The sequence below is a fragment of the Mastigoproctus giganteus genome, chromosome 9 (genome assembly GCF_048544385.1).
Source record: "Mastigoproctus giganteus isolate SK-2022 chromosome 9, ASM4854438v1, whole genome shotgun sequence".
Classification (NCBI taxonomy): Eukaryota; Metazoa; Arthropoda; class Arachnida; order Uropygi; family Thelyphonidae; genus Mastigoproctus; species Mastigoproctus giganteus.
Window position 1 is genome coordinate 22,276,762 of NC_143583.1, and position 25,986 is coordinate 22,302,747.

General features: G+C 35.2%; 1 protein-coding gene across 1 annotated transcript in view; it reads right to left on the reverse strand.

The window, feature by feature from the left end:
- Positions 1–25,986, reverse strand: part of Pp2A-29B (Protein phosphatase PP2A regulatory subunit A) — a 134,843-nt gene that overhangs the window by 56,393 nt on the left and 52,464 nt on the right. The window contains exons 6-8 of the mRNA XM_090381602.1: positions 16,550–16,697; positions 9,009–9,164; positions 2,443–2,557 (exon numbers count right to left, since the gene is read on the reverse strand). Of these exons, the coding sequence (XP_090237728.1) occupies positions 2,443–2,557; positions 9,009–9,164; positions 16,550–16,697 (419 nt within the window). The remainder of the gene's footprint in view (positions 1–2,442; positions 2,558–9,008; positions 9,165–16,549; positions 16,698–25,986) is intronic.

A 25,986-nucleotide genomic window follows, 5' to 3' on the forward strand; every position in this document is an offset into this window, starting at 1 on the left:
TGCGCCAGAGTAAATGTGCATTATATTTTTATAGAACAATGGATAACCTGAACCCAATTAATTCAAATTAGATATTTTCTGGCCTCACACATTTCGAGTAATCAAATATTTAATGCAATAACAACGTATCTTTGCCTGTAAAATGGTATGCAGTGAAGTTCAAAAAGAACTAAATTAAAAACAACTTCTTAATGCTTTGAAATTACATCAACCAGAAGGATCATTAAGCCATGAGATCAGGTTCATTAAGCACATTTTAAGATGTGTTTGTAGGACTGAGGGGGAAAAAACAAGTAATATTATTTTTTATGCTATGTACATGTGTGCATTGTTTTCTACAATTATACCAAGTAGTCTAAATCTAATTTAAATGGACTGATACAATGCATTCCACTTCTTGTGCTATGACATTTACATTCCACCCATCAGCCTAGATTTTAGCAATATTTAGCATCTAGGTTTAATGTGTTTAATATGGTGCCACTCAGACATAAGTGTGGAATTTGAATAAGGACATGCAGGATGGGGGCAGGAGGGAGAGTTAATAATTCTCTCACACAGAATCTAAGGCAGTGCACCTAGATGATGAAGATGCCCAGTGCAGTGTTCAGTCAGTTTTGTGTGACATAAGTACTAGAAAAACTAAAATGACAATAGGAGTCTGCTATAGACTAAACGACTGTGATGAGTATAATGAACTACATAAACAATTGGAGCAGGCTAGATCTAAATGTCTTATAATGAGGGTTTTTAACATTCCAGAAATTAAATGAAACTGAGGATTGGTCACTCACACAGTACCAGAAATTTTCTGGATAACTATTTTATATATCTAGTGCTAGCTAAACCTTGATCAAGTCAATGTTAATACTGTCAATTAGCACATCTCTGAAAACTTATGAATAATGAGTTCTGTGTGAGTTTTCATGCTTCTATCTTAAAAATAGCAACATTTCATATTTTAAACCAGGCACATCCAACTTTATTCAATAGTGGGTCACATGATCTGAAATACATATGGGAGGATATCATGACTTTTTACTCATAACAAATGTGGTTTCTTAACAATTTAAAAAATTTGGATTTTTTTGCAGTAATACAAAAGCAGTACTAAACTCCCAATAATGAAGAACAAAAGATACTTAAGGGTAATTCTTTAGTTCAAGAAGTTCTCTGAAAGTACACACAGGCTGTTAGGATAGCTCATGGGCTTTTGTGATAAGCCAGGGTTTCCCAAACTTTTTAATCATGGAACACTTTTCATCTCACAACATATTCACTGAACACTTACGAAACACAAGTTTAGCGGGAGCCAAAGAACTGTTTCCTAATATTTTATTACATATGATGCACTGTGCATCAGGAGCATCTTTATTTCCAACACATGTAAAGCCGAAATTCAAATAATTGTCATCATACTTTCGTTTTGGTCTTTTATTAGTTGGTTCCTGTTTTTTCGCTTCAGAATTTTGGGAAACAAAAGGCTGCAATTGTTCATCCTCACTTTGAAGTGTGACAATATTGTATTTTTTTTCATCGCCCACAGTTGCAATACTAAGTGTACTTTGCTTCTCATTTTAAAGGTCCTTTTTTCAACCACAAATCCATGATCACATATTTTAATAATAATATTTTGAAATACTAAATTATCAAAAAAAAATTTATACAAGGAAATGAGTTTAGTTATGATATCAGTTCACTTATTCCTCTCCTTCAATCTGTGTACTCCAGGCTAAATCGCATACGAATAGTATACTAGATCACCACATTGCTACTTTTCTGTAGATGCCATTACCTCGGTGCATACTTTTCTATGCAAAGCCCGCCAAAATAAAGTGTTCCACAGTCTATTTGATTATTAGTCTATGTCAGTATGTTAATAACAAAAAAAAAAAAAAATTATGTTAAATATTATAATGATACAAAAGTGGTGTATGCTACAAATATGCAAAATTTATTTATTTATTATTTTTTTAATTATTAATTACAATTTTTCACGGAACACAGTTTGGTAAATGCTGACATAAGCCAATAATTAGACTGCCTCTGGAGTACTGCATGCAGGTATAGAAGTCTCACTTTAAAGTAACTTAATCAACTTTATTTTACAAAAGTGCATAGTTATAGTCCTAGCTCCATGAAGCGATCAATTTTGACCAAAATGTGATTCATCAGTCACATTTTGGATGCTTCTATCTTGAAAAGTTTGCAGAATAGTCTCCTGCAGATATTTTTGTTTAAAAGCAGTGCATTTTGAGACAACTTGTGGATACGAAGTTCATTCTTTCATAGATATTAAGACCATAGCGGTCTTACAAAAGTAAACAGTCTGCTAACTGTCAAGCATATAAGAAACGGCAGTCCTCAGTTTACTGAATTTATTTCTAAAGTCATATTGCTTCTGTTATATTTAATAATTGCAATGATATAGTTCATTCTTACCTTTAACTTTGAGTGCTGCAGCAGCCCTTACTTCAGCTTCACAATCTTTTAGAAGGTTTTGGAATGCAGGAACTAAATCTGTTTTTGTAATATCAGGACCAACAGCCATTTGTATCTATGAAAAATAAAAGACATTTTCAGTTCACAAAATTGAAACAAGATTTCAAGTGAACAAAAACTCTTCCAATTTTATAAAAATAGCAAAAATTACAACAGATCTAGTGATACCAAAGGATCTGAGGCTATCTAAACAAGAGGAAATGCTGCATCACCTAAGAACTAGGCTTGTTAGGAACCAAAAAATATCCTAACCCAGTGGTTTTCAACCGGGGTGCCGCAACAACATTCCAGGGATGCCATGTAATTTGGGTTTAAGTTACTTAAACTTATTATTATTTTTTAATTTATATGTTTATTTCATTATAAAAAGGTGTACAGTATCTTTTTAATTTTGTGGTGATTTATAATTGATGTTTACTTAGTACCTCTATATAAGGAATAAAATTATATAGGTATTTATATAATTTGTATCATGAAATGTAATTTTTATAATTATATTATTGTAATAAATATCATATAACATATATATATATATGTACAGTAAACCCCCGCCATTCGCGGGGGTTACGTTCCTGAGAAATGCCACGAATACCGAAAATGCAAATACTGAGTTATGGCTCCGATAGTAATAAAGGGGTTCTGTTCAAAGTATGAAATACAGTACATAAGAAAAACTAGTCTAAAATTGTGTCTATGTATGTATTATATGTACCTTCATAATATGACTATGTACATAGTACATAGTGAAATGCAAGCATATGGCATCGAAATGAAAATAAGAAACAATTTAATATTAAATGTAATATTTATTAGAAATTTCAAACAAATCTTTCAAACCAGCGCCTTTGCTAGCTAAAAAACTTATCCCGCCAGAGCTATCACCAGTTTCGCTAAAGTGTTGATAATGGAGTTTTGCCTTTTCACGAATAATGAGTGAACTTAACGGAATTTTATTTTGAGTTCGGTCTTCTATCCACAGATTTAAAGCCTTTTCCGTTTTTTCTAATTTAACATCACGAGTTACAGAGCAAATTTTTGAAGCAATTAGCACATTTTCACGGACACTACGGTGGATTTTTTCTTCTGATTTTTTGATTAATCATACCGTTGACTCGTTGATTTTATAATGTTTTGCCACTGAGGAGACACTTTCACCATTAGAAATTTTGTCTAATAACTCAATTTTATTCGCTAATGTCATCACCTTCTTTGATCTCTTCACATTTCCCTCGTTATTCATAGCCATATTTCTGTACGGGTTAGAAAGAATTTCACAATAAAGTCACTTTCTTCCGTTAACACACTCGAAAAAGTCTGTTTTACACTGCAAAACAGTAGATTTATAACTTTTGTAAGCATGTCAATTTATAAATTGATAAATTTATTCAATTTATAAGCATATAAATTAAAAGCAAACGACGAAACCTTCCATGACAAGCACATAACACACACACACTGAACAAGGATTAGCGAGAAACATCCACGCCGGGATTTTGTCACTCCTCTCCCCCCACCCACTGAGCGCTGTTTTGACCAGGAAAGATAATTTTAGCCACGTCCATGTTTTTTTATGGCAGAAAATGTTCACGCGCTTTAAAATTCACATTTTTTTTGGTTTCATTTTATATTAAATCAGCGACAGCGAATACAGATATCGCGAATAGCGGGGATTTACTGTATATATATATATATACAGTATATATTACTGTATTACTGTATGTAGGGATTTACTGTATATATATATATATATACAGTATACAGTAGAAGTTCCACTGTATATATATATATACAGTGGAACTTCTCTATTACGAAATTCTTTATTTAACGGATTTCTCTATATCACAAATTTTTTTTTCAAAACATTGCACCTTGAAACGAAATTACATGAAAAATTAAACCCCATATAGCGAAGCGTTAGTCTCTCTATGAAAAATTTTTAAAAAAAATTAGTAAAAGCATTTTAAAAGGTTTTCAAGCATTTACTGCTACACAGCCGCTCAAATATACGGCCCGCCATAGGACGGTCTTTGTTTCATTTTTGTTACAGTTATAAAACTAAATGGGTTTCTTAAAAGTGGTCATAAACTTTACAATAAATAGGGTGGATTTGTAAATTGATGTTGGCTCAGGGGAAAACGAAATTCGCTAGGGTAAACCTTTAGCGTGCTGGGGCGGAAATACATAGAATGCTACCATAATCAGATTTTAGTAACGCCTACTGAGCGACATTTGCTTCTCACCTCAACCATACCATGTGACCTTCCTGTCAATAATTATATATGTCCGTATTCATCAAACCGGACTTCCAGTAGATGGTTTTTAAGGATTTTTTTTTTTTTTTTGATTTCGTTCTTTTAGAACAATTTGTCATCAATCACATAGGCTATATGCTCTTGTATATATATTTTTTTTTTCTGAAAAGTAACATACATCATACATTAACCATAAATTTTCTTTCATGTATATATAAATGAAAGCAGAATAAAAGAAATTCACAAAGTGATTGATAGGAAAGGTCACGTGATACTGTTGAATTGGAAAGTGGATGTCATTGAGTAGGCGGTACTAACAATTCACTATATGGCCAGCGCACGAAGTTTGTGGTGCGTGTATTGGCAAGAGCTGCAGTCGAGTAATTTTTACAATTGTGGAAACAATGTAAAAGAGAAAGTGTTTAAGTATTAATGATAAAGTAAAGATTCTTCAAGATATTGACCAGGGTTTTAAGAAAAAAGATGTTGCAGAGAAACATGGCATAAATGCAAGCAGCTTATCTACGATTTTAAAAAATTGAGAATCAATTTTAAATGCAACTGAAGGAGGGGCAGACAAGAAGCAAATTAAGTTGTGTATATACGAAGATGCTGATAAAGCTGTTCTAAAATGGGTGCAAATGATACATGAAAAGAATATACCAATATCGGGTCCAATAATTAAGCAACAAGCTCTGAAATTTGCATAGTCCCTTGGACATACAGAATTTAATGCGAGCACTGAGTGGCTAGATAAATTTAAGAAGCGCCACAGAATTGTGGAAAAGGTTATTTGTGGAGAAAGTGTTAATGTAAGCGAAGAAGATTGCAACAGTTGGAGGAACAATACCTTAAAGAAGATTTTGGAAGAATATGAACCTAAGGATGTTTTTAATGCTGACGAAATGGTTGTTATTATTTAGGAGCATTAGCAACTAAGGCCATATTGCTCTGGGGGTATGCGGTGGTCATTCCCTGACCTTTCTGCATCCTCCGTATTTGGTGGCTCACGGGCTCGAATCCAAGTCTAATCAAGAAGCATGTGCTACGCACTGCTGCTCCTGCCCACCTTGGCTACAGAGGTGCCTGACGAAATGGGTTTATTCTTTAAATGTTTACCGAACAGAACACTTGCTTGATAAATGTTTTGGCGGAAAAGAAAGCAAAGAAAGAATTACTGTGCTAGTTGGGGCAAATATGACAGGAAGTGAAAAATTAAGACTTTCAGTCATCAGAAAATCAAAAAAACCCAAGATGTTTTAGAGGCACAAAATCTTTGGAAGTTGACTATACCTTTAATAGAAAAGCATGGATGACAAGTGATATCGCTGAAGGTAAAAAAAAAAAAAAAAAAAAACCTGGATATTAAAACTAGACAGGTGTATAACAAAAGAAAAAAGGAAAATCGTGTTGGTAACTGACAACTGCCCGGCACATCCTGCCAGTATTTCTGCCAAACTTAAGTGTGAAGTTGTTGTTTTTACCACCAAACGTAACGTCAAAATTCCAGCAAATGGACCAAGGCATTATTAAAAATTTTAAATTTCATTATCGAAAGAGAAAAATAATGAAGATTGTCAATGCGTTATCAGAAAATAGAAACTTGGAGATTACAATTAACCATAGAGATTGCATCTCTGAACTGGCAAAAGTTTGGACAAACGATGTTACTGAATACACTATTCAAAATTGTTTTTCGAAAGCGGAATTTGCATTGAATACAGAAGTCAAACAACAACTGGACGAACAAGATGAATTGCCCCTTTCACAACTAAAAAACTTTTGGACATTATTAGAATCGTCCGGAAACATCGAAAATGAAATAACGCTGGATAGTTATGTTTATGTAGATCAAGATCTGACTACAACAGAACATCCAAATGAAGATGAATACTGCTGAACAGTGTTAGATGCAACCATGATCACGAAGAAATTAACGATGACGCTGAAGACACATCTCTGAATTAATGCTTTTAAAACAGTTCGTATGGGTCTACAGTTTCGTGAAAATGTTCCTGATAATGTTTTTAATGTGCTGAACAAATGTGAGGTTTTCTTTGAGAATCAGACATTTTTTAATTGTACTGTGAAAACGAAAATTACAGATTTTTTTGTGATACTTACCAGCGAAAATTGTGTAAACGTAATTTAAATAAGTGTTTTTGAAATAAAATACATTAAAAATAAATGGTGGTCATTCCCTGGCCTTTCCGCATCCTCCGTATTTGGTGGGCACGAACCTCGGTCTAATCAAGAAGCGTATGCTACGCACTGTTGCTCCTGCCCACCTGGCTACAGAGGCGCCTATTCTCTGTATAACGAATTTTTTCGCTGGATTTATCAAATTCGTTATAGGGAAGTTCAACTGTATATACAGGGTGTCTCAAAAATATTGGTACAAACATTTAGGGGAGGTAGGTAACATCTAAACGAATGTGAATTGCATAGGAACCCATAACCAGAAACGTCACTGTAAGTCAGTATATGGTGCTGTTCATCAGTTCGGGAGAGGGAAAATTTCTGGTTTACTCATTCAAGCAGTAGTCGACGAATGAAGAGCATGCAGACATGCCCCTAGTGTATGGATTAGCAGAGGGCTCGGTGTGCGCCCCCATGCGGCACAACATCGCTTTGCAATAAATGTGTGGGCAGGTATGGTCGGTGACTGCTTAGTCGGCCCATACCTGTTATCATCCCGCATGAACTCCGTTAAATATCGGATCTCTCTTGAACAAGTTCTACCAGGGTTACTTGATGATGTTCCAGCAAATGTGAGATGCAACATTTCATTTCAACATGACGGGGCGCTTGCCCATTATGGAAGGTGTGTTCGTGACCATTTGAACAGGTGTTTTGGGCGTCGATGGCTTGGCCATGGTGGACCCGTTGCCTGGCCCCCATGCTCACCTGATTTATCGAGCCTTGATTTCTTTCTGTGGGGCCCTCAAATCTATCATGTATGAATCGCCTGTGGAGACAGAAATGGATCTCGTGGCAAGACTCATCTGCGCTGCTGCTACTGTCAAAGAAACTCCAGGTGTGTTCGACCGTGTCTGCCAATCCATGCTGCGTCCGTGTCACGCACACATCGCTTCTCATGGTGGGACCTTCGAGCATCTGTTGTAACATCATGAAATGCATCCATCTCGTACTCCATTGTTAATATTATGTCAAATAAATGTTTGCCACTAATTACTGTCTTGTGTCATTTCTGCTTCTTGTGCCTCTGCTACTACTTTCCCGTGACGTTTCTGGTTATGGATTCCTATGCGATTCACATTCCTTTAGGTGTTACCTACCTCCCCTAAACGTTTGTACCAATATTTTTGAGACACCCTGTATATATACATATATATACACACACACACGGATATATACAGAGAGAGAGAATCGGATCTAACAAGCAAAAAATTGAGTAGGGGTGCCACAAAATAAAATAAATTACTTAGGGGTGCCGTTATTAAAAAATGGTTGAAAACCACTGTCCTAACCCAATGTTTAATCCTCACTTCACAAAGTGTAGCCTTAGTAGGGAATCAGCTCTATGGCTACTGAACAAACAAGGATGACCTCACCATATGGGACTAAGCAAAAAAAAAACTTAATCAAAAACCCCAATCACTATGGTGAGACAACGCAATAGACTCATACCAACATTGCTGATCTGGGACACTGTCCAGGTCAACAAGGTCCCTACTGTGTTTGTGAGTGGAAGCAGTATATAGAACACTACTGGAGCAAACATCAATGTTAGAAACTTCAACAAAAAATTGAAATCAGCAGAAAAACATTCAAACACTATTTGGAATCTCTGACCTTGTGATTTAAACTGGTACCAGGTTGTAACATTTGCACAAACAAGATGAGTGAGTGAGTGAGTGAGTGAGAGAGAGAGAGAGAGAGAGAGAGAGAGAGAGTTCATTTATACTCCGATTCCTCACCCACAGAAGCCAATAAATCAGCTTTATAATTAACAATGGGCTGTGTATATTGATTGGATCTTTGCCCACCCAAGATAGAAAAAAACTACTGGGGTATATTACTTCTTGAATAGTCGACTGCAATAAAAAAAATAAAAAGGACTCAATTATTTCATCTTCATTTAAAATTCGGAACCCAGGATCATTAAAAATCACAATTTAACTACGCAGTGACACATTTATCGCACTCTATGCATACTGAAATTTGTTTTAATGTTTCCACGATTTCTTTTATAATAAGAACAGACATATACCAAACTAAAATATAACTAACCTCATTAAATTTATCTGCTACCATGTAACGTACACGCCAAGACTTATCTTCTGCTGCCTGACGTAAGTTTGGCATCACAAACTGTTCAACATCCTCTTGTGGAAGTAATTCTGATATGGCAACACAAGCTTCTACTGCCAGAACTCGTACAGAATCCTAAAAGTGTCAATATTAAAAGAATGTGTGTGAGATTATTAAATATATTTATATGCCATTTAACAAAGACTATTCTAAAACCGTTATAACAGAAACCCTTATTTATATTGGGAAAAAAAAAAAAAAAAACCTTTATAAATTATGTGCTTCCCTTATAGATTATTAACATTATAAAGTGATAAAAACAATGGTGGCTGTGCAAAAACATGAATGAAAATATATACAAGTTTATTAAATTATTTATTAACTTGATGATGCCACCAAGCGTATCAAAAGAAGTTGCAGGGCACCTGCAACTTCTTTTTAATTTCTGTAAAAAGTTTTTTTGCTTGGACTTGAATTCTGCTTGGACAATGCCAGTCCATCTTTTCTTAATGGATTTCAATTGCATTGTATAAGTGTAATAAATATTATACATTACTTATTGTACTTTAAATTTTTATTTCTTAATAAAAATTAAATATTTAAAAATTCTACTGAAAATTAAGAAAATATAAATATTTTACACAAAATATAAACATGAATCTATCAGTCTCTTCCATTTTCCTGTTTAAAAGAGCATTAAGCACATGAAGTTTCAAACATGTGCACATATTTCCTAGTTAATCTGAAGGGCAACCAACTTTCTTTTTAATTACTGAAAATGTTTTTGCATTTTTTGAATTCTGCTTGGAGAGTGCATATTTCATATTTTCTCAATGGATTGCAATATTTGTATGGTGCGCAACATTTTTTTAATAAATAATTAATCATAAAAATGTGTTTTTTTTTTTTTTTTTTAAATGCAACTTTTATTTTCTGGAAAAAAAAAAACAAATAAAAAAAAATTCTGTTGAAAATTAAAAAAAATTTCAGTCATAATATTTATTAATCTATTACACTCTTCCATTTTCAAATTCAAAAGTCCATTAAGCATGCAAAGTTTCAAATGCGTGCATGAGCACATTTCTACTTTTTGTGTATATATATTTAAAAAAGTGTATAGTGGAACCTCTATTTTTCCTTTTTGTGTCAATGAGGGCATTTTGTAAACATGTGAGCAGCACTATTAGATTGCCTGGAAATGGGTGACTCTAAAGACAGGTTTAAGCCCACATCGTACCCTACAAATGGACCAATCTGTTAGAGCAGCGATCTGCAAAGGGCCACAGATGTGCCGCTGGAGTTTGGGGGAAGGTCGAAAAGAAGCGAGACGCAAATTGAGGAATATAAAAAATCATTGAGGTAAATTTTAGAAGTACTGTATATTTTTCATAAAAGGCCGATAAGAATGAAAACAATAACAGTTTAATAAAAAAAACAGTTATTATAGTAAAATTCCAAGAACTTCTGTCCCTTATGTTCTCTAAACTTAGCCATTCCATTTAATTAACTGCATTATTACTTTCCTCCCATATACTCTTTTATTTAAAGTCTCTTTTCTCTATATATACACTGGTGTTCAAAGAAAGTGCATAGCCACTTAAAATTGCAATTGTCGTTCAAATAACCTAAGTATATGGCAATATTTCTTACAGATTGCATCAGATAAGATTTACATGCATAGGTGATGACATAATATTGCATTAGCTGTTACTTTCAGCTATATAAGCATGCTCTGCAAGAGTTGCAGTCATTTCTTGCTTGTGTCAGGATGGCGAGTTACGTGCAGTTGACACCAAGAAGAAAGAATGCTATTGTTGATTTACGTGAGGAAGGATGTTCTTCCCGTCATATTGCTTATAGTGTCTTGTAATTAGTCAACAGTGAGATTTCTTTCCAAACTCAAGAATACTGGTTCTGCTAATAGGAAAAAAGGAACTGGATGCAAATGAGTCTCTACGCCAAAACAGGACCGTGTTGTGAAGCACTTATGCCTTAAAAACCGTAAAGCTTCCTCATCTGAGCTGAAAAGAGAATGGGAAGAACATACAGGACTGGTAGCAAGTGTAGTAACAGTCAGAAGATGCTTCTTCAAAAATGGACTTAGCCCATCGTTCTAAGAAACCCCTCCTCGCACAAAAAATGAAAAAGGCCCGATTAATTTGGTGTAAGGAGCATGTCAAATGGACCCCCCCCCCAAGTAGTGGAAGTCAGTTATTTTCTCGGTTGAGAAAAAATTCAACCTGCATGGCTCTGACGGGAGACAAACAATTCGTCGTAGACATGGTGAAGAATACCATCCAGACTGTATGGTGCCTACAGTGAAACTCTGTACCAGCCAAATGATATGGAGGTGCATTTCGTATTGCGGAGTAGGTCACCTGCAGTTTATAAAAAGTTCTGTAAATGTCAATGGATACCTAGTTATATTAGAAGGCAAATTGCTGCCAACCATTAGAGACCATTTCAACCTGAAAAGCAACTGCATCTTTCAGGATGACTGTGCTGCTTGTTATTGGGCGAAAAGTGTAAGTAGGCACTTCTGTAGTTACTTTAGCTTCATTTTTGCATTAGAGGATCAACAGTAACGTGTTTACATTTGTTACAGGTGAAAAAATGGTTGGAAGAATGGTGCATTACAACTCTTAGCTGGCCAGGAAACAGCCCGGACCTGAATCCTATAAAGAACTGTTGGCATCGTGTGGAATCTGCAGTTGCCAGAAAGAAACCAAAGACCCTTTGTGAACTAAAGGAAGCCATAATTCGTGTTTGGAACCACGAACTATCAGTTGATTATCTTCAGAAATTGATCTTGTCAATGCCTCAACAGTGTGCTGCTGTCATCAGGGCCAGAAGTAGTTCAACTAAGTATTAGTTTGCACCTGTTGAACTTTTCATTTTGTTTTCCATTAAAAATGATAAACTAAAGCAAACTGAGGGCTTCTGATAACATTTCAGCCATAATTGTTGTATTCACCAAAACTGCTGTATAAAGGTTGGAAATGCTCATTTTGGAATATTTTGAGAGTACCTGTCAAATATTACTTAGCTTTGCCTTGACTATTAATAAATATCTTTGTTTTATATTTCTATTTGTGATGCTAGTCATTAATTTAACATACCATCGCAAAAAAGGGTTAGAAATGTGAAATTCATAGGTAATGCACTTTCTTTGAGCACCAGGGTATCTCTTCACAAATGATAGCATATTTATGAGTCTTACATAACAATACTGCGTTAAAATTGCATTTAATCTACGAATTTCGTTTTTTCATACAAATTATATGGAAAAGAAAATAATAATGGCTGGATTTATATTTGTCCAATTTTAATGAAACTTGAAATAGACTGACAAATATTTTTAAAAAGCCCAAAAGTTAGATTTTCGTGAAAAGCTACCCACTAGGAGTTGAGCTGTTAATCGCAGACAGACAGACATGATAAAGATAACAGGAGCATATACATATATACACGGGGGTCCTCGTTATCCGAGGATAATTGTTTCCAGAAAATTCCATTTAAACCGAATCCACTTATAACAGGGCCCAAATTTTCATAATGTGTATTATGTACTTGTACACAATAAAAATGGATTGAAGAAACTAATAGTTGTTTAAATTCGCACTTAACTTTTGCTGCACTATCATTAAGGAGTGTGTCATTCTCACAAAAATATTCAAGTGCTTGGTCAACTTTCTCAAGGGATTCCTTTAATTCTTTAATTTTCAAATCCTCGTAACTGCGGGGACTTGGAAAATGATATCCAGATACTGAGGACCCCCTGTATATATAGAGTGATTCAGGAGGAATAGTAAATATTTTTGGAGGTTATAGTATCAATTATTCTGAGTAAAAAAGTAAGTTCATATAAACAGTGTCCAATTCGTAACCGATAGGGATATACAGCTGTTTGAAACTAGTGCACACAGCTCCCTGAATCAGATGTGACCAAGAAGCATTTATAACCTAACACAGCCTGTTGTTGTTGTTATTTGGTTTTTAGGAGCATTAGCAACTAAGGCCATATTGCTCCGGGAATATGCAGTGGTCATTCCTTGACCTTTCCGCATTCTCCGTATTTGGTGGTGATGGGCTTGAACTCCGGTCTAATCAAGAAGCGTGTGCTACGCACTGCAAGCAGCCTGTTGTCAGAAGTGTTGTTAAGAATGCCACACACCTTCACACATGCTGATATTTCTTCTGAATGTGCAAATGAACAAAATGTGAATGAAACAGAACACATTCTTTAGTCAGTAGAACTTAGCCCTACTATTAGCACACAAAGAATTCCTAGATGTATTGGTGTTCCATAGACAAGAGTATGGCAAACATTACGTGAGCACGGCTTATATCCATTTCGCATACAGTGGGTGCAACACTTTCAACCAGGAGACGATGCCCAGCAATTGGAATTTTGTCGGTGGGTAAATGCTAATTGCCAATTAATTCCATTAATACTGTTCAGCGATGAAGCTACTTTCACCCGTTACGGTATCAACAACACCCATAACAACTCTCGTAGATGGTCAGACGAAAATCCACATGCCACTGTAGAAACAAATTTTCAACATATCTTCTCTGTAAACGTATGGTGTGGTATCATCGACAATCAGCTGATTGGGCCTGTTGTGTTACAGGGGCCCACTTACCTAGAATTTCTGCAAAATGAACTTCCACTACTACTGGAGGATGTTCCCTTGGTTACAAGGCTTGGTATGTACTTTCAGCATGACAGAGCTCCTGCACATTATACCCATCTGATGATACAATATCTAAATTGAACTTTCCCTGAACATTGGCAACCAAGGTCTCCAGACCTCACACTGTTAGATTTTTGTTTTTGGGGATGGATGAAAGTGCAGTATAGAAAGAAAAGGTGAATACGAGAGAGACTAATTGCTCGCTCACATTTTGGAGACTGCTGCCCTCATAAAGGAACGCCAAGACGACTGTCAGAACAACACGTCATGTTACTACAAGGGTTACAAAGTGCACTGAGGTTGGCGGTGGGATTTTCGAACATTTATTAGCATTAGTAGAGGCATATGATGCAAGAAAGCAACCTTATGCAGCATCAGCCAAAAAAAAAACCACGCTCCCATTTCACCCCTCTGTTCGTTCCAAGTACCTGTCCAGCTCAGCCTTAAATTTATTTAGGCTATCAACTTCCACACAGAGGATGGAAGTCTGTTCCACCAACCAACCAACCATCTGCTGGCTAAAGGCAAACTTCTGCACATCTATGATACATCTGTCTTTCCTCAATTTGAATTTATGCCCTCTCAAATGATTATTCTGAGCAAGAGGAAGAATTCCATCAGCGAGCATGCTCAAACCATTCAGGGCTTTATACACCTCAATCAGATCACCTCGCAGGTGCCTAGTCTCCAGACACTGTAATTTGCAAAATTTAAGCCTTTCTTTGTAAGAGCAACCCTTTGTTCCATTCACTAATCTTTGTTGCCCTTCTCTGTACTCGTTCCAACAGCTCTACATCCTTCTTAAAATGAGGCCCCCAGACCTGTATGCAGTACTCAAGGTGTGGCCTGACCATTGCCTTATACAAGGGGATAATCAACTCCTTATTGTGAACTGTAAAAAAAATTGTCAATTATTTCTGTTTTGTATCATTAAAAAGTCAATAAATACAAACAATAAGTCATTTATCATTCTTTAATACCTCTCATAATGGCCCTGTGCATGCCAGTTTCAAACAGCTGTATCTCTGTATCCATTGAGAATTGGACATATGTTTATACGAAGTTTTTACACAGAATAATCGATACTACTACAACCTCCCAAAATATTTAGAACTTTGATTATCCAAATTAAACAGGGATTTAAGATATCTGGATAATGAAAAATTTGTATAATTGAACAAAGAAAAAAATCGTTTTACATGTAATTTTAATACATATGTTTTGTTTAAAAAAATTCAAACTATATAATAAAATAAATAATCATGTAATAGTAATGCATACATATGTAACTAGATCATAAGTATAGCATAGCTTAATTTTCAGCACTCACCTTATAGTAATCCGCTTGGTTTGATGAAATTTATAACAGGTACATAGTAGATAAAAAAAACTTTTAAATTCCGATTAGTAGCTATTCGTAACTACGTGTAATTATGAATTTTAAAATTATGAGCTTTAAAATATGTTAAAATTTGCCTAAGAAAAGGAAAGTGCACATTCCATTCTATAGTTGTCTTATTCAATTCATGTATTAAAAATTAAGATAAAAGCTAATAGCCGCGCACGAGCGACTTTCAAAACCGTCCTCAGTTAGCTTTAGTGGAAAGAGAAGAACACGCAAAGTATGTTATATACTGGTTAAATTTCCGAAATGCATTTCAGTGCATGTGGAAACTTTATACGTGCTAAATTCCAAATAGGAGAGAAGTTGATTGGAACTTTCATATTTAATATGTTGAACGATATGTGGCATTTAAACCACTCAATGACGAGGGCCTCATTTTGAAGAATTTTATAACTAGAATTCAGTTTAACTACTGTAATAGCCGAATCAATGATTGGGTTATGATTACAAGATTGAACATGCTGTGTTAATTCTGTATCCAATAAATTAGATTTGAAGCTATTAAAGTGGTAGTAGGCACGTATGTTAGAAATTTTTGAAGTCCCAAATTTAGCTGTTGTACTACCAATGTAACATGCTTGACAATCTGATTGACATCTAATCAAATATATAATGTTATTATAATCCTGTGTCATATACTCATATGTTGTCTTGTATGAATTAAATTCAGAACCTAATTTATTATAAGATGTAAATATTAACTTGATATCTGTATTCTTAAAAATCTGTCAAAGCCATCTAGCGTATTGTTGATGGTATGGAAGGGTGATATGGGGTCTGTGTATCTTATTCAAATGGTTATTAATGTTGTCAGGGCTATTAATACTATTATGGACTTTAGTAATGGTGATGGACTTGAGTATTTAGGACTCAATAATTTCATTGTCATTCAGAGTTTGGAATCCAGGATTGTCAAAATCACAATTTAATCACACCCTGACATCTTCTTCATTGCATTCTCTGTATATTGAAATTTGTTTTAATGTTTTCATGACTTCTTTTATAATGTTTTCATTTGTGTTACTGTCATCAGAACTTCCCAATGGCCTTTTAAATATTTTGTTCCATAATTTTTTTCAATGTTAACACATCTACATAATTCCAACCTTCTGCTAACATGTAATAACATAGAAAATATTTCAGATTTTTAACCATTGATTAACAGTTAACGCTGGATAGTTATTTTGGAAGAGCACCTGGTGCCACCCAAGCACTGTTGGACTAAATTCAATTAAAAAAAAAAAAAAAAGAAAAAGAGCTGTTTTGACCATAAGTCCTAACATCCTATGCAAAAGTGACGAATGAAAAATCAAAACTATAAATTAGGTAACTGATATTAATTTTATATAACATTACATAACTTCCCTTCACTCACACTCACACACAGTTGTGTTTATTTCAGGTTAATTACTGCTTACCTGTTCATCCTGAGCTAAATTAGCCCACACTGGAATCAAATCTGACTTCAAATACTCTAGTTCAACTACTCTAGCAAACTCTCCAAGTTTACTTGCAGCTGCTCTTCGAACCATAGGGGTATCATCCTGGCACAAATTGCGAAAATGACTAAAGAAATATAAAAATAAACAAGATAATCATGGATTTTAACCATTATAAAAATAATATTTTATTAAGTTTAATTTCAAAACTGTAGCAGAACTAGCCAGATTGTATATAATATGGAATACAGTAGACTTTTAGAATAATGGCACCTTCGGGGATTCGAGGCACCATTATTTCGATTTTTCCGTTATCTAGAAAGTTTTATTTTTAATATATTTAATGCCGAAATAATGAGGCTAAATAAGAAATAAAGAATGCAATTTTATTAACTGCACATAAAAAACATAAACATGTTGACGATCCAATGTTATATTCTGCCACTAATACAGTCCTGCTTACGCCCCACTTTATTTACTTTATTATATCAAATTTGGTCTGCATGGTAGTACACTGGTATCATCACTGTCCCTACACCAGGTGGAAAAGGCCCGGGTTCGGATCTCATCGATAATGAGAGGAACTTTTATGGGCCTTTTTCATTCCGTGGATGTTAGTCAGTCTCAGGTATAGATAGTAATGTTTTCCTTCAGAAACTGGGGTTTTTCATCCAGTAAAACAGGCAAACCGACCATAGAACATGCAATTTACAGATACAATACACATGCATATATGAATCAACTTTCCAGGTGGCCCTAATGTAATAGTTTGGATTATATCAAGTTTGTCACTAAGTTTTAATGTTGTTCTTTTCTTCTCTGTATGAGGCTTATTAACTTTAGGAGCCACAGTGAGGAATTTTTAATTTAAAATAAATGTAAAAACAGTGCTTTAATCTGTGATATTAGTACAGAATTCACTTTCAAAATGAAGAACGTAAACAATACAGTAATCAAGTGACTTGCCATTTTCTTTTTACAGCACTGCAAGACCTCTGCACCATATGTAAACATACAATCTCGATGTGCCATTATTTCGACAGTCTTCTATACTGTGTTCAAATATGGAGATCTCATCTGATTTGGTTTGGTTGTTTTTATTGGTGCATTAGCAACTGAAGCTATAATGTGCCAGACTGCATCTGAAAAAAGACATTGAGCTTCTTGAAAGGGTCCAAAGACAAGCAACTTGAATGGTGAGATCGGCAAAAGGACAACTGTATGAAGAAAGACTCCGATTATGCGGGCTACAAAGCATGACAACCAAGCACCTCAAAGGTAACCTGACTGCGGTTTAAAAAGCACGAGAGGGATTAGTAAAATGAAGATGGAATTTTTGCTGTTATAAAGAATTCCAAAACTAGAGGTCATAAATTCAAATTATAGGGGTTAAGGTTTAGTTTAGATTGTAGGAAGTTTTCTTTTAGCCAGCGAGTCATCGATTGCTGGAACAAGTTGCCTTTGCAGGTAGTTCAGGCTGACAGCTTGAATAAATTCAAAAGTAAACTGGATAGTTACCTGCATGAGGGAAGCATATAAGTTGAATTTTCTTACCTTTTTGGCATTTTTTTTGCCAGCACAGAAAAAGCCAGTGGCTTCCTTGCACTATATGGCGAATACTATTACTATTACGCTTTCCAAAAGATACATACACTCTGAAAAAAATATATTACAGATAATCAACTTCCTTGCTGAAATAAAAAAAAAAAAAAAGATCATATTGTATATCTTACTGACATTTTAAAAGCACACGTCATGAACAATGTCAGTGAAGTAATTTATCTCACAATGTTATGCACATCTCAGAAGAGCATGTTACGCATGTACAATCAATATTTATGCATATTCAAAAAAGGTCGGCTAGTCAATATCATGACGAGTTATATAAGTTTTTTAAATTTGAATGCACATCTGCAACTGCCATATGCAATAATTGTGAGTGACAAAGCAAATCAGATGATGCAGTAAAAATTTTTCTGTAAGCATGCTTCATCACATTAAATGGAGAATGACAACAGTTTCAGACACTATCTTTGATTTATCTGGGAAGATAAATAGTCAGAGAGTGACAATTCTGAGATCAGACACTGTATATAATAAGTTGTAAAACACAATTTATCAGGAAATATGACTGCATAGAGGGAAAACAGTGAATGCAAAGCTGATTTCCAGGACTGATTTGTACTATTAAAGTAACCTGTGCACTAATTAGTTATGACAAGATGCTGATAAAGATTATACTGGTGAGCAAAAAAAAAAAAAAAATTTTTTTTTTAGCTCCCTGTTAACATTCAGGGTGATTCTTGTAAATTTGACATTGCTGAATTCAAATATGGCAACCATATTGCTGTAAAACCATCAATTTTAAGGGAGAATGAATTAAAGTCAAAAACTAAGTTTCTAGTATAAAACATTTCATATATTTTAAGAAAATGTTACATACAGTACTAAATATTGAATAATGGGTCTATTAAACCTTATTCTATTTACAAAAATGTTTATCTGATAACAAAACACTTATTTTGTCATTTTTGCATTTTATAATTGTCCATTAGTGTCTCCCATACAAGATTCCAACATATCTGGACTCCATTTTTCCTGGTATCTTTTTTTTTCCATTTGAGAAATATCTTGGAGAAACCTTTCATGTTGTTCATCGGAGACCACTCCAAATGTAGCTTTAATGACACGTTCAATCCCAAGTCTCTGTACGCTAAAATAAGCTCATCCACAATTTCACTGAAATTTTGATTTCTCATTGCCTAAAAGTTTGGCAGATGTTTCTGAATGCCTTCCAGGCTCTTAATTCTGTAGCATTTAATTTTTTTAGTGAATTCCCCATCTTGGGCTAGCAGTTTGATTTGAGGACCCACAAAAATTCCCTCTTTTATCTTTGCCTCAAACAGGAAAATCCTTTTTTGTCCATTGCTTTCACAAATATTTGTTATCAAACCTACCTAGCCTTATGTGCAACAGATTTTTTGACTTATCCACCAAATGATGGGCTACACTTTTCTGGCCTGGTGCAGTTTCTGAACGGTCTAGCCACTTTTTTACTCTGTAGTGGCAATCCTTCACTTGGCTGTCCCACTCGCATAAAAAAAAAAGCAGTATTTAGTGTATCCATCTTTGCAGTCCAGTCACCAAAGCTACCACTTTTAGGTTGGCACAGATATTCCATTTGTATTCTCAATAGCAAAATTTTTGCAAAAGAACCTGTAGGTTCTTATACATTTCCTTCATGTGAACTGTAGGGACCAACGGCATATATGGATATTTATTTCCATTACTGAGTAAAACTGCTTTCAAACTGATCTTGGAAGAATAAATGAAAAGCCTCCACTGCTCGGGGACATGATCCAGATGTAACTCTTTCATTAATTCTGGACATTGTTACAATAAAACAAGGCAGCACCATCCATGGAGTAATAGGTTGTTATGTTAAATTGCCTCTTCCTTTAGACACCTTGACACCATTTTCAAGAAGATTCTACTTGTGAAGTAATTGAGTCTTGGTTTTGGAGAGGTCCAAATCTCTGACCAAATTGTTCAATTCTGCCTGAGTTATTAGGTGTGGCTATGCAGTATCAAGATTTGAAAAGTCTGGATCTGTACTCATTCTAAGTTCTGCATCTTCTGGAAACTCCTTTTCCGATCCTGAATCAGAGCCAAGTCCATAGGTTTCTGGTGACTTTGGCACTGGCATTGTACCACCATGAGGAAGTGACCTTAGAGCAGAAGGTATGTTGGGATACTCTATTTTATGCTTGGATTTCCCTGAAATGTTGGTCATGAAAAATGAACAATCGTTTATGCGTTCCCAACATATCACTGTAACAGCAAAAGGGATCAATTTATGACAAGCCAGTAAGCCAGCCTGTTAATATCCTCAAACATCAGCTACAGGAAATCTTAGGCGCCCACACTTTATCTTGATCTCCGACCTTACATCCAAAATAGAGTTCATAGGTTTTTCTCACAAATTACGACAGTGGCTTCCACTGCAATTTTAAAACCCGTTCCCCATAAATGTAACAAAAGCTATCAGGTTTATTTCAGCAAGAATGTGACATATTTCATGTATGGTTGAGGTACATACACATAAGAACACAATTAAGAAACTGTAGATTTTTATTTCTAATTTAAACACACTTCACAATTTATACTTATGCACACAACACTTGTTTAGAAACACTAATTCACTAAAATACATACATTTTTTGAAATACGAAAATGCTTTCTTGGTACAGAACCCACTCATATATATACTGGTAGATAAGTTTCCTAGAAGGCTCACAATGTTTCTAGAGAATTCCGTCAAAAGTTCTAGAACTTCCAGAAACATCCCGACCTCTCTTCTGCACCTAACAATATTCTAGAATGTTCAGCAATATTCTTGAATGTTGTATAAAGTTCCCAAAAAAAAAAAAAAAATAAATAGATAAAATAGATGGAAAAGATGATTAAAACTACAGATCTTGGTTTTTGGTCATTAAACTACAATATTTGAAAACTGAGGGTGATGAGAACTTTTTAAGCACATAACTGAGTTTTTGAACACATTTCCTACAAGAATCTGCTGAATTTATTTCAGGGAGGAAATTGATGCTGACCAATGTTATCAAACCTGTAAAATGTAAGGAACTCATGAGACAGTTCAAACTAGTGTTGTGTTTCAAAGCTGGAAATTAGATATTTGCAGGCAAGAGGAAAACACGAGCTTTTGCAGAAAACAGCAGGAAATTTTTTAAAGTTTGCACCGCACTATAAATTAAATTTCACTGACAAAATGCGCATTTTATATTAATATATTGCCATTGGACTATTTACAGTATGCTTTAAAACAATAGCTTACCTAAAATTTTTATATCTGTAGATTTCTTTTTGAATTGTCTGTTAAGACATCGACTGATTTATAATTGTTTCAAGAAAGATATTATTGCGAACTGTCTTTTTCAGAAATGTTAAGTCAAGGTTTTGTTTACAATAATGGTGTTGCTGCTTAGAGTAAATTGTCAAGAGCATTCCCAAACCTTAATTATAATATAATTTTCACTGACACTCAAGCACACTGCAATAAGGAATTATCAAAATACCAAGAATAACCCAGGATAATGTGTTAAATTTCATGCTTCCGTGTGTACTTGTCGGTTCCCTGAACAAGCACCACTGTACATCAATTCGGCAGCTGGGAGACTCTCATATTGATATTCATATAACTGATCTGCAAAGTATCTAGGAAGCACTGGAAACTTTTATTTTTGCAAAAGACCATATTCAGCAAAGCAAAAGTTACAGTAACTATAACAATAGTTACTGTAACTATTGTTATATAAATAGTTAATGCAATCAGAGACTTTTTCAAAAAAGGATTTTAAAAGAAACTATTTTTGATTATAAAACTGATGGAAAAAATGTGCAATTAGTCAAGGTAATTATTTTGAAAAATTCAGTCAGAAAGAAATGTTTATATTCTATTTGTCTGAGAAAAATTATGTAATTACTGAAGTTTTAAGCATTTCTTATAGTAAAAAACTTGCATATTTACATACAAGAACTCACTGACTTACATAAGGGTTGCGTTCCGTGGAACGCTACGTAAGTCGGGGAATTTCCCCATGCTTGAGAGGAACGTTATTGTCTTTACAATATTTTTCAACCTTGGGAATGAAGCAGCATTAAACCAATCCTCAAAGAGAGATATTGTTATCAATGCTCTCTGTTTCAATCGGAAATGCACGGGTACGGTGGTTTATTGATGACCTTAAATGCACAAGGATTTCCAGAATTGTACACAAGCAGTGGTTTTAATATGTAATCTCCTGCTGCATTGGCCCCAAGCAAGAGTGTGACCCTATCTTTTGACGCCTTGAAACCTGGCATTGTATTTTCCTCTTTGGCAATGTATGTTCAATCTGGTTTTTTCCAATACAGAGCAGTCTGATTAACATTAAAAATTTGCTGCATTAAATAGCTGCCTTCATCAATAATTTTTTCCAACACGTCACAAAATTTCTCTGCAGCTGCAGAATCGGCACTGGTGATTTCACCGCATATTTTAACGTGGAAACCAGCGCAATGCTTGTAACTATTAAACAACCCGTTGCTTATCACGAACTTGGCTTGGGGTTCACCATACTTATCCTTAATATCTTCATAAATACTTGTTGCTTTTGCTTGAAATGTCATTAGACCCAGGGGCTTGATTGATTGTTTTGATTTTATTGGCACATTAGCTACTAACGACCCAGGGGCACTCGCTTCTGAATCTGATTTTCCATCCATATTATTAACAGCTGTTCCATCTTCGATATAACACCTGAATGCTGTTTAGTGATCACTGTTGATCTTAAGTGCATTGATCCTTTGACATATTCTTTTATACACACACTGTCCTTTAAAATAGTATTCACTGTTGAAGCAGCGAGACCTAATTCCCTTGCAACAGATGACAAACTTTGTCCTGCTTCGTATTTCTTAACAATTTTCATCTTCATTTCTAAATCAATTTTGTTTCGTTTCCTGGCACTGCCAGCACTTGCACTTTTCGTTGGTCGCTTTCTCTTCATCATTGTAATATGTAAATAGGAATGAAGAGAAGTTTCAGAAAATTTGTATTTTTTATGATTGAAGATTTCAGTGAAGGGGAACACGTTTCACCATAATAGCGTAAAAACCCACACAAATGTAGTTATCGGTATTACCACAAATGCAATAAGATCGAGTTTACTACAAGTTTATTATTAGATGCATGAACAGAGAAGACCAATAAACCGGAAAGTGCAAAATGTTTTATGGTCGTGACCTCCAGAAATGTGCTTTAAAAAAATACCACAAAGGTGTTCAAAATTGATTCTTATAACGGAACATATGATAATGATGAAAGAGTAGTGCAATTTCCATTATAAATATGACCTTTTAGAGACAAAAACAGCTTAGTAATATAGCAAAATTTTCAACTTCCAAGGACTTAGACGATTTACAAAAAAAAAAAAGTGTTGTTGGGTTCACATTACGATATTTTCACGATACCTTCATTTATTCCTACAGGATGCAAAATACGTTTCCACAAGTTTTTTAAGTTTGCACGGGCTGGGAAAAACTTACGTAAAGTCGAATTTCTGTAGGTTGAGTACTGCATAAGTCGGGGAGTTCCTGTATAAATTACACTCATTACAAAAAAATAGAATTACTCTATACATTACCAAGTATTATTAATTTCAAAATCTAATGGATGTGCAAAAAACAATAACAGGTCTTTACTTCATTAATCAGTTCAATTTTTTTTTATTTTTATTTTTTTTTATTTATGAAAACCCCAAACGAGAGGTATAAGAACCTATGGTACTTAGTGCCGTGCATGGGTTGGAGGTTGGGAAGATGAAAGAAGTTATTTGTTGGCGGTTAGTTGATTTCTCCATTACTTTAGAAAGAGTAGAAGTAATTGCAATGGGACGATAATTGGATGGGAGTGATTTGTAACCCTTTTTAGAAACTGGCTCAATATGATCAAATTTCCAAGCAGAAGGAAAGACACCTTTAGACTAAGAAAGTTAAAAAAAGGCAGCAAAGAACAGGAGTAAGTTCAGGAGCACAGGTTTTGAGAAGTGGAGAAATACCATCAGGATCTGTGACTTTCTTAGCATCAAGGTTCGTCAAAATTCTTTTGATGGAATATTACAGGAGGCATTGAATGCAGTGTGTTTTTAATGGTGGGAGGTGTTTTACCAAGATCATTAATAGATGAGTTGGAAGAAAAATGGATTGCTAGCAGGTCAGCTTTATCCTTGGCTGAAGTGACAATAGAACCATCTGGTTTTGGCAGAGGTGGGAGCAGAGATGGGCAAAGGTTGCGGCCAATAGCTTTGGTAAGAGACTAGAATGCTCAGGTACGATTAGGGCAAGAAGCAAGTTTTCTACTCTAAGCCTGTTCAACATCTAGTTTGGACTGATTAATAACTGATTTTTTTTTTTTTTTTGATTTGGTAGTTGTTGGCGCATCGGCTTCTGTGGCCATATTGCACCTCCCAAGGTTTTTGCAGTACTTTGATCCAAGCCCGAGGCGGGAATCGAACCCGCGACCTTTGGGTTGCCGGGCAGGTACTTTACCCACTCGGCTAGCCCGGTCGGCGATTAATAACTGCTTTACAATTGTTGCGAGCTTTGATGTAGGCAGAAAATGCAACTCAAGAATTGGACGCAAGCCAATTACAATAGCAACATTCTTCTCTTGAACAGCCTTATCACATTTATCGGAAAACCAAGGTTTAGATAAAGGACGAGATTTTAAGGTGGAGTGTGGAATAAAGGATTCCATTCCTACAAGAACGATTTCACTGACGCAATCTGAGCAAAAGTAGACATCAGAAGTTTTTAAACAGTAATCCAACCAAGGAAAAGAAGAAAAGAAATTTCACTGGTCATTCCGTTTTGCATTCTTGTAATGCCAAACAATACGAGGTTGGGAATAGCCATGAGATAAAGGCTCCATTGGAGAAGAGACAATCACCAAGTTGAGATCTGAAGTGCCTAAAGGACCTCTCACTTCAACCGTGTACTTAGAAGGGTTGTTTGTGAGAAAAAGATCAAGCGTGTTGGCTGTATGGTTAGGTTTGTCCAGTATTCTTGTAGGTAAATGAACAATCTGTGCAAGGTCATTAGTAATTGCAAAAGCCTCAGCATCTCGACCAGCTGGGTCGGTGTGACTAGAAAACGGAAGCCAGCTGGATTTGTGAACATTAAAATCACCAAGGAAAATTACTTCACTGTTAGGAAAGTCGGACTGGAGAAAGTCAAGTTGCAAAGAGAGGAAGTCAAAGAACTCCAAATGATTAGTGGAGTTGGGAGAACGGCAGAGACAACAGATAAATTTGACACAACGAGGCAGAGAGATTTTAAGCCACAGAAGATCGAAAAGAGAAGATTCCAAATTACCAAGTCTCTGACAGGGAATATCGGAACAGACATGCACACAAGTACCACCTTTGAGGTGAAAGGAATCATACAGAGAATAATTTGAGCAACTGAGATGAGCAGTAGTTGAATCAACCAATAACTGAGATTCGGTCAGAAAAAGTACATGGGGTTTGGCAGACTGCAAGTGGAAATGGACATAGTCAAGATTAGAATTGAGACCAAGTATATTTGTGAAATGAACCAAGAATTGTTTGGGAGGTTTAGATCTTTTTGCAGATAGGCTTACTATATTAGTTTGACAATTCATGGTGTATTCAATAGTAAGAAAAAGTGGGTGGGGGCACTGTATGAAGTAACGAAATTTTTGGAAATGCTGTACACATGGTTAGAATATACCTGGGTATATTCTGACCACGTTATGTCAAGGATCCAGATCCTTGACATAACGTGGTCTCGACAATGCCTCCCGCATAGACACTACTCGGACTCCCTCCAATCAC